The following is a 13,074-nucleotide window of genomic DNA, read 5'->3' as shown; positions in this document are numbered from 1 at the left end:
CCCCCCCCCCCCCTTGCTTTAAAATGAAACTTGTCTCTCTCCTGTGCTTGTTGTCCTTGAAGGCAAGGACTGGTGGCCAAGTCCTGGCATAATGCTGTCAGAGAATGGGTACCTAGTAAATATTTATTGCTGACTGATCTGCATATATATTTGTGGATTTGGAGGGAGAGGAGGGAGGGAAGGGCACAGAACTGCCATGCACTTTGGAGGCCTGGTCATTGAGACGAGGTACCTGCTGTGCTATTTATCACTTGGGCAACCCCATCAGTTATTTAACTTCTCTGAGACTCAGGTTCCTCATCTGTAAAATTGTGATGCTAATGTCTATCCCCTAGGGATGCTGTTTGCATGAAATGAACTGGGGAGTGTGGAGCACATGAGCCTACTCTAGACCCATCTTAACAATTCTCTACATGCTGCATTCTCTCCTGCCTGACAAATGGACAAGAAGGGAAGCAAACCTGAGCATCAATGTGGCCAACTAGTTACCCAAGATGTTGAACAATTCAGTTTGAAAAGTCAGCCTGCTAGGGACCTAAAACTGCATTTGTAGAATCTTCTTTGGGGTGAGTGAGAATATAGATATTCATAGCTGTAGTCCTCACAGGAGTAGTTGAGCCTTGTGGCTGTGAATCTAGAGCTGGGGGAAAGCTTCTTGTGTTTGGAATCTATTGTGTTTGTCAGTTGCCCAGCCTCCCTGACTCTCTGGTCACCTCCAGGATGGAGCTAAAGGAAAGAGCTATTGCCACCTGGCCACTGATTCTTCAGTTCCCTTAGGACAATCCTGGGCACAAAGGCACTGTGTTTGTGGATGCTATGCACTACTTCCCACATCTTAATGTGTATACTTAAAAGAAAATTAAGCCTTGTCTTCACACTGGAACAGATCAGTGTGGACACCATGAAGGCCCTGTACTCACTGGGCTCTGCCAGAGCATTGTGACATAAGAGTCACTGTCCCACAGCTCTCTGTCTTCCCTCATCTCCTCTACTCCAGCCAAAAGCATCACCTGGCCTCTCATAACTATTGTCTCTTTTCTACTCCAACAATGGCACAGTTCCAGAAACCTCAATCAGATCCTGGTTTTATAGAATTTCACTTCAAACCAGGCTAGATCTACCAACTTGTTCTTCTTATGCTGTTCTCCAATCAACAATACTCCCTTGCTCGGGAAACTTCAGTAGCTCACAGAAGTCTGGGATTCAAAGCTACCTGTCTAGCTACATCTCACACCCATTCTTTCCCATGTCATACTGCTCCACTTTCCCTGTGCCTGTACTCACACATGCCTGCCATCTGGAGAGCCACTCTGTTTTCTTGACAGAACTATGCTTTGCAATCCTCTCATTGGCTTCTTTTCTTCTTTGAGCCCAGGAGCTCTTAAAATCTCTTCTGTGTCCTGAGCTGCTCTGGTCCTTCCTTGGCTCAGGTCAGAACATTATATAGAGAACCAGTAGATCCTGGGCATGTGCTCTGTCGGATAAGCCCCACCCCCATACAGGAGTCTCTTTCTGGAAACCAGTGGAAGCCTGGGACACTGGGAACTGCCACTTAACCTGGATACTATATTTGTGACTGCTTTTCTGTCAGAGTGTATAGTTTTGATACTGTGATATGATGTCATTAAAAAGTCCACTCAACTTTGGTTCACTAACCAGATTATTAACCCTCTCACCACACTAATTTAATAAGATTTTAAAATAAGTTTGCAGTTTTATCTTGGATTACATTCACCATAATCCTGGGCCACATGGAGCCCTTGGGCTGTGGTTTAAACAGAGTTGACTGGGGCTGCTCCAAACTGACCACTGTGCAGGTAACAGGCTGGAAAGGAACAGAGAGAGGCAGAATTAAGGTATGGGGCTTGGATTCAAAGGTAGATCAGTAGTTTCTTTAGGACAGGGCATAAACAGGGTCTTATTTTGCAGTGCATGAACTCACGGCATGGGTTCTATGCATATTTTCAGCCTCCTCTCCAGTAACACCCATTGATGCTACCTCCTCTCACCTCCTCCAGGAGCTCAGCACAGACAAGACAGAGTCCAGATGCATGTGTACAGTCAGGAAAGGAGCAAGAAAAATGGAATTACACCAGGTAGAGGAATGGCTGAAATCCCTGGGGTCTCTTTTCCTCACAGTACCTTATTGCTCTTTTCTGGTTTCTGCCCTCCTGGGTTAAAACCTTTCTCTTGATCCCATGCCCCGGGCAACCCTACAGGGGATTCGCTGGCCATGGCCTGACATTTAAGAGACCACTGAGGATTGAGGGGATAGAATGTTCTGAATGCTTATGTACACTCCAAACTCAGGTGTTAAAATCCCAACTCCCAGTGTGAGAATATTGGGATGGGGCCTTTGGGAGGTGACTGGGTCATGAGTTCAGAGCCTTCATGAGTGGAGCTGGTATCTTTATAACAGGTATTCCAGAGGGTTCTTTACCAAGTGAGGCTATATACAGATGGCTGTTATCTATATACTAGGTACCATACCTCATCTGACACCACATTTGCTGGCACCTTGACTTTGGATATCCTAGCATCCAACACCATGGGAAATAAAAGTTTGTGGTTGTAACCATTCACTTTTGGCATTTTTGATATAGCATCTGTCTTAGTTAGGGTTTTATCACTGTAAAGAGACACTATGGCCAAGGCAACTCTTATAAAGGCAGACATTTAATTGGGACTGGCTTATAGTTTCAGAGGTTCAGTCCATTGTCGTCATGGTGGGAAGCATGAAATTGTGCAGTCAGACTTGGTGCTGGAGGAGCTGAGAGATCTACGTCTTGATTTCAAGGCAGCCAAGAGGGGACTAGAATCCCACACTGAGCAGAGATTAAGCATAGGGGACCGCAAAGTGCACCTTCACAGTGATGTACTTCCTCCAACCAGGCTACACCTACTTGAACAAGGCCACACTTAATAATAATGCCATTTCCTATGGGTCAAGCATTCAAACACACTAGTCTCTAAGGGTCAAATCTATTCAAACCACCACAGCACCCCAAGAAGACTAATGTGGTCAGCCCTCAAAACATACAGATCCTACCCTCTGCTCTAGTGAACTACCATGATGACAAAATGAAGGGCGAAGACCTACTATGTGCCTAGCTCTATGCTGAGAACTTTAAATAAATTGCTGCATCTAATCCCAAAATGAAATTATGAGGCAGATATGGCATTGACTGCTTTAGAGAGGAGATAGCTAAGATGAGAGAAATTTAAGTCATTTGTTCTTAGTCTAAAATGAGGACCATGAAATGGTGACCTTTAACCCCCGTGTCTTCAAAATACACTTTGACCAACATGAAAGGGGAGGTACTAGTGTGAGTCAAACTGGGAGACAATTGGATGCCACTCAGATGAGAGGAGCTGGTAACCAGAGAGACTTCCTCCAAGATGAGGATGGGAGGAGGGGGAGCAGAAGCCTTGAAGGAGGCTCCTGGGTGACAAAAAAAGTCATTCCAGGTGGTCTGTCCCCCCACCCCCACCCCAACCCACCACCACCCTCTTGGAGTAGGAATTTATTTCTAGTAAGAGGCAGGGGAAGAATCCAGATGGATGCAATAAAGCCTAGTTCCCTTGCTAGGGGACAGCCCTGGAGCATTTCCTTGGCTGAAGGGCAGGTCCACAGAGGAGAATAAAAGGCCTGGCAGAGCTCAGTGGCCTCCCTGCATTTGTACACCTCAGTGCTATTAATGAGAACAGCTTTTGGAAATGGCTTTGTCCCTCTGTTGACTGCCATTTAGCCCCTGGCTGTCAGATCACCCACAATCACAATGAAAGCACCCTGCAGGACAGATGAAGACAGGGATCTATTTCCTTTCATCTGGACTAGGTGAAGTGCCACTGGTCAAATAGCTTTGTCTTCTGGTGGAAGGCAGGTACAGTGCATACCTACACTCTACTAGTTCACCCTGGCCCACTGGAAGCTGGATTCCTTGGAAGGGGTGTCTACACGATTGCCATGGCTGCTTGGTGTTCCTGGACAGTGAGTTATTGCCCCCTCTTATCTCCAGCCTTGCAGGTGCCTGCATCCCAGGATGTTCTCCCCTACAGAGTGAAACCAGGAGATATTTACTGGCTCAAGTGAAGGAGAGAAGCAGCCCCTATCGCGGAATAGAGGGCTCTCCTCTCACCCACGGATTTTTCTTCCTTTCTTTCTTTCTTCATTATGTTTGTAATTTTGTTTTATTATTTCCCATTGGAAAGCTGTGAAATGAAAATGATGCAATCTACTGCTGTGAAATAATGTCGTGCTGGAGTCCTTCTCCAATAAGCCCCGAGGTTTGCACTGTGACGGCTTCATTAAATTAGTCAGCTCCATGGCGAATGGAAAAGCGCTCAGAGCTTCAGACTTGGCTAATCCGACTTGGGCTTCCAGAGACTGTAGCCCATGAGGGAAGCTGAGATGATTGGCTCTGTGTGGCAGGGGCCAACGGGCTTCCACCTGCCACATCGGACATCTGCATAGCTGCTAAATCTCTCTTAGTCCTTTCTGCCCAAAGCCCGCTTGCCAGACGCTGTCCCAGGTGCTGAAGGGATGGAGCGTTTGGGATAGGATGGTTCCGGGAGCGGCATGGGCGAAACAGGGCATTTGTCTGTGGGTCACCTAAGAGGACCACAGATACAGTGCTCACTTCTCTCTGGGGACCAGGACCCATCTTGTTAGGTGCCAATAGACATGCCTGAGATGCTTGCAGATTAAATACCGGGGCTCTGGCCCAGCCCTCCAACACTACCACCCCCACATTCCCACCCCGCCTCTGAGTTTCTGAGAACAGATTCTCTCTGGCCAGGCTCCACTGCAGTATTAAAGATTTTCATTACTGATAGTTCTCTCCAGTTAGCCTGCTCAGTATTAAACTCTGTCATTATGAAGTTAAATATGCATGATCCCCAAATCTATGTGTATTATAACAAGATTTTATTGTTATAAATTTGTCTTCTCTGTCTTCCACTCCTGCCTTGGATGTCTTTTAAAAACTCAAATGTCTGATAACTAGCCAGGAGGTAATTAGGAAGTGGTGCTAAAGAATCACAGGCTTATTCTCTCACTCATTCATAGAAATTTATTGAGTGTCTACAATAAGATAAGGTTCCCCCCCAGCCAGTAGGGAAGACAGTGGTGACAGCTAATTACAGAACTAAGGAATTCTGGTCAGAGCCAACACAGGAAACCCCCTACCACATGCACACATAAATATTGGATAAGACAATTTGAAACCACAGCTGCATTTGGAAGAAGGGAGGGAGGAATTTCAAATTCCAAAAATGCATGGGAATTCAGAGAGCGGGGCATAGTGAATGAGGTATGGCCGGGAATTGTACGACAATTATGGAATTTCTGGTTCCTTTTAAAAACATGAAATAGTATATCTTTTCTATTTAATTCCAGGTGTGGGGATATGGGGCTGCTTCAGACTGTCTACCACAGCTCACTGTGATTCAACTCATGCTCTAGCTGAGGCATGGTTTTGCCAGCTGCAGTTAGTTTCTGCAATTGTGTGACATTTGGAATTCTGGGAACTCTTCAGAGGGTAGATAAATGCTAGGGTTCCCGAGAGTCAGGGGAGTGTGTTTGTTGGTGGTTTAGAGGGATTGGTTATGGTTTGTTAGTAGTTATGCTCAAAGAAGAAAGAAACGAAAATTAATTAGATTCAGGGATCTCTCTCTCTCTCTCTCTCTCTCTCTCTCTCTTTCTCTCTCTCTCTCTCTCTCTCTCTCTCTCTCTCTCTCTTTCTCTCTCCCTCCTCTATCCTTTCTCTCTTATCAAATAATATGAAGTAAAACCAAGGTGATAAAGTGTGGGAAAACAAAGAAGCCACAAAGTAGCAAAGACCAAGTATAGGGAATCAAAGCAGACATGTGTCACTAGGGCTGGGCTTTATACACAGGCAGAGACAGATAAGAGACCTACAACCTCATGGGGAGCAGGGCCTAGAAGTGGGATGTCCATATGACTGGGTGATTGGCAACCTCAGGAAAACATGACTAAAGCAACTTCTAAAAAAAGGCAATCTATAAATGATCAAAATCTAAGATTATGCCAAGCAGAAAACTAGGGTCTAGCTTCTCATCTCTCAATGCAAAAACCATTGACAGAAAAACCAATTCATAAATTGACTTGAAATCAAAGCAATCCAATGGGATCTTAGCAGAGGCAAGCTTAAACCTCCCCAGAGGTATGCCTCTACAATCAGAGTATCTAGGATGCCCAGAGGAAAAACTCTCACTGAAGATGAGCTCACAGTGGGAAATTATGAAGCACAAAGGGAAACAAACAGCCAGAAAAGGAAATTTCAGATTCTATGTGTCGTCAGACTCCACCACCCTCCGTGCAGAGCTTAGATTTACCTAAACACTCCCGTCTCTCCCCATTCATTCAATACAATTCTGTCCCCAACTCTAAATGAGACACCAGTGTCTGAAGCACCTGCTTCTCTTTTTGCTCAGTTCATGAGAATGTATAGTTGTGGGTTCCTCATTCTCTTGGATGCATACTCTTTAGATGCTAAAGTTCTTCATATAAAATGAATATTACACACACACACACACAATATATATATATATATATATATATATATATATATTGTGTGTGTGTGTGTAAGTGTGTGTGTGTGTGTGATGCATGTGCTCATGTATGTGAAGGCTTTTGCACCATCCATGTGCAGAAGCCAGAGAAGAGCCCTAGGTATCCTACTTTATCTGCCCGATTCCCCTGAGATAGAGCTTTACACTGAACCTGGACTATGTTGGTAGCCAGAAAGCTACAGAAAGATTCCCGTCTCTATCCCAGGTGTACATGACCACCCTGTCGTTTTGTTTGGTTGGTTTTTGTGGTGCTGGGAATTTGAACTCAGGTCTTCATGTTTGCACAATGAACATACTTACCAGTAGTGTCATGCCCCCAACTTCATACTGCATCTAACTTTTGCACATTCTCTTGTATACTCTGTGCTAGTTAAGAGATCTAATATAATTTAAAGGATATATGAAAGTGAGAGTGGTTTTTATACTATACGGTTCAGGGAATAATGAAAAAAGGAAAAACCATAATGCTCAATAGAGATGCATTTTTCACCCTATGTAGTTTTAGTCTGTGGGTGGTTGGGTGCACAGACATAGAGCTTGTAGCTAGGGAAGGCCAGCATTATACTTGCACAGTCACATATAGCATACATCTATATATTTTTATTTAATATGCATAGCCTATTAATAAACTCTGAAAGAAGCCTATATTCTTCTATTAGCCAGAAGTGACCATGTGAGACCTCAGGATCCTCAAGAGGTCTTCCTGTTCCCATGGAATGACATCCTTTGACAAACATTCAGTCATAACCCCTGACTGTCTACTAAGTGAGTTACTTTAGGCTCCAAGGGTTTGGCATCCAAACCCAGTGATAACATCCACACAAGTGCCTGACTATTCCCACTCTGCTGTGCACATGTAGGCCACGGCCATCTATGAGAGGTCAGCCTTGTTTTGTATTTATGAACATTCACCACTGCTGCCCTGATTACTTTTAAATCACAACTCTTTCTCTCTTTGCCTCAGCCTGAGAACAGTGGAGAGCACTTTAGTTATCCCGCAGAGCCCGAGTGGTTCCCGTCTGAATCAACAACGGCTAGTCTCCATTCTTCAGCACTGGGGCCTTAAGTAACATGCCCAGCACACAGTTCGCAGTTCACACCAGAGCCACCTATATTCCATTAGCAGGTTACTTTCCACATCCTTCAATGTGCCTCTTCATTGTCAATTCCAAGTTGTCTCACTGGCAAGAGGAATGGCGGGAGGAAGCTAAGGGCTAGTAAAATTTTCTCCCATGAGAAGAGAAGTGGCATCGGGGCACCTGGGCTACTCTCCCCAGCTTCTCTGGCATTGCCAGAGGTGCAAGCCCCTTGCATTCTGTAATTGTATAGTAGTAATCATACATACTTAATCTCACTTTATCATGAACAAGAAATGATTTGTCAACCACTTACTTATCGATTGTCTACTTAGAACTTGGTGTATCTATCCCAGTACCATTGGATTAAAAAAAGAGAGAGAGAGCAAGAAACACTTTTGTTGCCACCAGAGAACCCAAAGACAGTCACAAAAACAGAGGTGACAGGTCCTTTAGTGACCTAGAACAGTGACCGCTTCACCTACTTAGGGGTCTGGTCTGGTTACTGCTAACCATTTCTTCTGTCTTTCCTCTCTGCAAAGGTGCTTTAAGCCTTGTGGACACAGCTTAAGGAGCCTCACCGTGTCTTCTGTTTATCAGCTTTGTTTCATTTTTTCATCCCCTCTTCTTTGGTCCAGAATAGTCCTAACATAGAGCAGGTGATATGATTGCAAACACATATACAACCACTAGAAGAGATACCCAGTCTAAGCATGTCAACCCTCAAGTTTCCAAGGCTACAACAGTCTGCAGTAGCAGACTGTATAAGAAGTTTGATAACTTCCAAGGTGAAAGAGAATAGATACATGCTTAGGATCCAACCATCACTCGGGTCGATGGATTTAGATGAATCTGATCACCTTTTGTCCTTGGCTCTCCTGACTGACTTCCACTTAGTAGGGGCTGTACCTGCTGAAAGCTTCTGTCAAATAGAACAAATGATGTAACATGAAGGGAGGAGGCTTGAGCGATTTGGTGGCAAAGGGACAGGATTCCCATCTCACTACTCCACCCCTGGATTGCTGGGAAGTGCTCTGCTGTATTGGAAAGAAGGGTCCACAGAGAATGAACTGAAAGAGTCAGAGCCAAACCCACCACTGAGCACTGACTGCTGCTCCAGCTAACATGTCTGTCACAGCCTAGTACAACTCCAAGAAGAAGAGGGCAGGGCCTGGGATCCTGACCCATGCAAAGTGTGAATCAGTAAATGTGTGTTGCTTCAGTTGTCTGTTTGGGGGGTTATTTGTTATGCAGCAACAGCTAACAGTTACTAACAGCAAATGGGTGTGTGTCTATTAGAAACCTTTACATAACATGGCTTGTTTCTTAAGACCTCGTTACTAAGTATGGATAGCTACTCTAACCAATCCCAGAAGACACCAGTAAATGGGTTTTATTCAAGTAGGAAATTCCTGTGCTAAGAACTCTACGCTATAAGGTTCTTTAAGGACAGACACTCTGTGACAATATTTCAAACAAGCAGAGATATCAGAATTAGCCAAGGAGATTGAACTCCTTCTGAGAATTACCAGATCAGGATCTCCACAGGAACCCAGAGCCTGCTAGAGTTACTACCAGTCATCTGGTCTCATGATATAACATAATAGGAAGTGGTGAGCCAAAAGAGTGAAGTGCCTTATGTGTGTATGTAAGTATATTGTGTGTGTGTGTGTGTGTGTGTGCGCTCGCGTGTTGGTATAGCATGTGCATGTGTGTGTACACATGCAAATGGAGGTTAAAAGTCAATCTTGGATGTCTTCCCTCAAGTACTGTCTATCATGGGTTTTTCTGAGACAGGGTCTCTTGCTGACCTAGAACTTGCTAAGTAGACTAGGCTGGCTGACTAATTGACAAACCCCAGGGATTCACCCCATTCTCTCTCTAGTTCTGGGTTTTCAAGAGTTTGCTATACTTATTTCTTTTTAAACATAGGTTTTGAGGTTGAAATTCAAGTTTGCAAGCCAAGTACTTTGCAAAATATGACCATCTTCCTAGCCCTGAAGTGTGTGTGTGTGTGTGTGTGTAGATCAGAGGACAATTTGTAAGAGTCAGTTCTCTCCCTCCACCACATCGACCTGAGAGATCAAACTCAGGTCATCAGGCTTAAGGACAAGCACCTTTACCCACTGAGCCATCTTGCCAGCCCCTTGAAGTATCTTCTTTAGATCACATAGCTTATAGCTGGTAACCCAGAATAAGGGCACAAGATTTCCATCTTCCTGTCTTCTTCATCCATCCTACCACAAGACATCCCACCCTAATTCAGAGGGGAGCTCGGGTTAGGAGCTGAGCTAGTTGAAGAAGCACCATGAGTTATCGAAGGACAACTCCCAATGTTAGCTTTATTTGTTCTGAAAAACCATCTCCATTCTGCATCTCTCAATGTGGTCCTTGCACAGTGACAAGGACAGCCTTTCTTTCTGGCCTCCAAAAGGTGCCTTGTTTTGTTAGAAAGGGTACAACAAACACTTCCCATCAAATCTCCATCTCCAGGTCCCAATTAGAAAACCTGGCCAGGACTGGACCTTCATAATATTGCACACAGGAGGGTGTTGCTGAGCCCGGCTGGTTTGTGACCTTTTCCTCCATCTTCCCTGAGACAGTTGCTCTTGTCCTGGGGGCCTTTGCTCCACCTCCAGTCGAGGACATCTGGTACAGTCGTGGCTGTTCACAGCCTGGGTTCCAGTTTGGTTTGGTCCAGGGAAGCATCGTTCCTGGTCCACAGCTGGATGCACCCAGGGTCCTCATGAGCTCACAATGTCCCAGTGCTGGCTCATGAGCGATGACTCACAAGGGTTGACAACGACCTCCTTGCCATCCTCAGTGCTGTCACCAAACATGTCTGTGTCCAGGCAGAGGTGAGATGCTATGTGCTCAATTCGGGCACCAGTCTTGGTCCATTGCTGAGGAGACAGAGGGGAGAGAGAAGCACTCATTTTGCTGGCTAAGGCCATGGGTTCTAAGAATAAATAAAACACTCAGGCATCACCAGAATGGGTGACACCACCTGTGGACAGCCAGAGACAGCCAGAGACATGATTTCATGGTCTCATAAAGGAAGAAAAATGCCACTAATTGTTCTGACCTGCATTAGGGTTTTTTTTTTTTTTCAGTACATTTACTTATTTGTTCTTGTGTATTTGTAAGTATGTATGCTTTGTGTGTGTGTGTGTGTGTGTGTGTGTGTGTGTGTGTGTGTGTATAAGCTAGGACACAACTTGTCAGAATTGGCTTTTTCTTTCCACTGCATGTATTTCCAGGGATTAAACCCAGGTGGATAGGCCTGGTTACAAGTCCCTTTACCCACTGAACCGTCTCTCCAGTTCAAGTCTTTTAAAAAACAGATAGTAAAAAAAATTTAAAAGCTAAATCAATGTTTCACAGGAAAACTCATGAGGAGGTAATAGCTTTTCAAGCAACAGGATAGAAAACGTGAACTGAGTTAGACATAGGAGAAGACAAAAACCAGTATCTTCCATGGTCTTCGTCTTCCCTTAGGAAGAAGTTAGAGAAGGAAAAGATGGGGTAGTGAAGATGACAGCAGGAGACTTCTTCAAAATGTGTCTCTGCCGAGATCCCACAGAAAGGTGAGTCTTGGGCAGTGCTCCCTGACTCTCTCGTGTGTGGTAAGGACAGAGAGATTAGCACAGAGGCCACCTAGATACTGAGCTCTGTGCTTCATAAAGACAATCATAAATACTTGTTCCGCACAGTTCCTTTGGGTTATAGAAGCCCTCCTCTGGAGAGTGGGAAGGAGAAATCTCTGGAAGATGCAGTAACCCACCATGTGCCACACTCATACTTGGGACTTGAACCTCAGTCTCTCCTATCTGGACAGGAAACTAAGCACATCCCCAGTACCTGCTGTTAGAGGAACAGTGTGCGTCGGGACACTACTGACAGGTAACAGTGGTGGCTCAAACATAGTGAGCAGGCCTAATAAGATTAGCTAAATTCTGTAGGCTTTCAGGTATTCATTGATCATTGGGACCAACATAGTCATTACTACCAACACTGTTGAGGGACTCCTATCCCTGACTCTGACTCTGGAAGGATTTCTTATTTATTAACTCTTTAATCTTCCAATATCTCCTGTCTTCTCCTGCCTAGAGAAGACTTACACCCACCCAGTTACATTATGGAGGTTGGCTACTTTCAGTCCTACTCCTACCCCTGGGCCTGCCCAGCACTTACCTGCCTTTCATCCCCATTCTTGCATAGAACAAGAACCACTGGGGCGCCAGGAAACAGGGTGACCACAGACAGGCACAGATCTTCCTGGATGATCTGTTGGGTGTATGTGAGGGCCCACACCTGAGGAGAGAAGGAAGATTTACTTAGGAGTGGGGAAAACCACCATCTATGTGGTACCACCATCCCTATGTATGATGACCCATACAGCTGGATGAGAAGTTCCATGGGTTCCTGAAAGTAATCATTAGCAAGACCATCTAGTAGAATGCTGCTCAAAGGACAAAGGCTAAGAGTGTATACTGTCATGAAGTCTCGGTCCCCACACCCATGTTGGGTCCTGGCCCATGGGCATGCAGGAGGTTGCTGGAAGTTGCAGAATAATTCTGACTCTGGGCAGCAGCAGGAGTAATACCCTCGCTGAGCTGTATGGTTTCCAGAGTCTTTTTGTAGACAGTGACTCTCCATAGGAGTTGTTCCTGACATTTAACACTTCAAACAGCTACCTGACAGGCTACCCTCTGCCCCAGCTGTCTTAAGAATGCCCCCTTTTCTTTGAAAGGAGTCCAAGTCACTGCCTTGAGAGCATGAAAGCTATGGTAAGAGGTAGACAGAAGGGTAGAGAGAAATGAAGCACCCAAGGGAGGAGTGAAAAGATGAGTAAGGAGGGAAAGAAGAAAGTTATGAAAGATAACGTTACTTAAGAGGCTATGCACAGTCTAAAATAGTCAAGGATGTGGGCCCTCAATTCCTGCAGGGGGAGAAACAGAGAAACTAGATCAACAATCGAAGTTCTGAACGATCGCAGACAATGGGCATCCTGTGAGGTCATCATTAAGACCCCTACATGCCATATTGTCAGGTTAACAAGCCCGAGCACTCTCTAATTCTTAAGTTGGGAGACAGCAAAGCGAAGGTGTAATTGCTGCCAAGATGACAAAGAGATTTTTCTCTCAGTTTGTGGAAGAGGTGATAACTTCCCTTTTCCTTCATCATGCAGTGAAGATGATGCATGATTAGAGTCTCCAAGGGAGGTTTCAGAGAAGAATCCACCAAGGCCTGTAGCTTTGCTCCATCATATCCCCGTGCACAAAGTGACCTTCCATATTTAGACCAGGCCATTCAATGAGCTCCTTCATGGCCTGTGCTGATGGAGAGCAGACAACTTTCTAAGTTCTCAGGGCCAAGTGTCCCTGAAGTATTCATACTCTTA

General features: G+C 45.0%; 1 protein-coding gene across 2 annotated transcripts in view; it reads right to left on the bottom strand.

Annotated features, from left to right (window-relative positions):
* Positions 1-9,983: 9,983 nt before the first annotated feature.
* Positions 9,984-13,074, bottom strand: part of Galnt14 (polypeptide N-acetylgalactosaminyltransferase 14) — a 219,350-nt gene continuing 216,259 nt past the window's right edge. For both annotated transcript variants that reach the window (XM_034514638.2, XM_034514635.2), the window contains 2 exons: positions 11,865-11,984; positions 9,984-10,573 (listed from right to left, as the gene is read on the bottom strand). In XM_034514638.2, coding sequence (XP_034370529.1) covers positions 10,537-10,573; positions 11,865-11,984 — 157 coding nt within the window. In that variant the 3' untranslated portion in view covers positions 9,984-10,536. The remainder of the gene's footprint in view (positions 10,574-11,864; positions 11,985-13,074) is intronic.

The sequence above is a fragment of the Arvicanthis niloticus genome, chromosome 11, assembly GCF_011762505.2.
Source record: "Arvicanthis niloticus isolate mArvNil1 chromosome 11, mArvNil1.pat.X, whole genome shotgun sequence".
NCBI lineage: Eukaryota > Metazoa > Chordata > Mammalia > Rodentia > Muridae > Arvicanthis > Arvicanthis niloticus.
The sequence above is the reverse complement of the archived record's forward strand: the minus strand, read 5'-3'. Positions and strand labels throughout refer to the sequence as shown.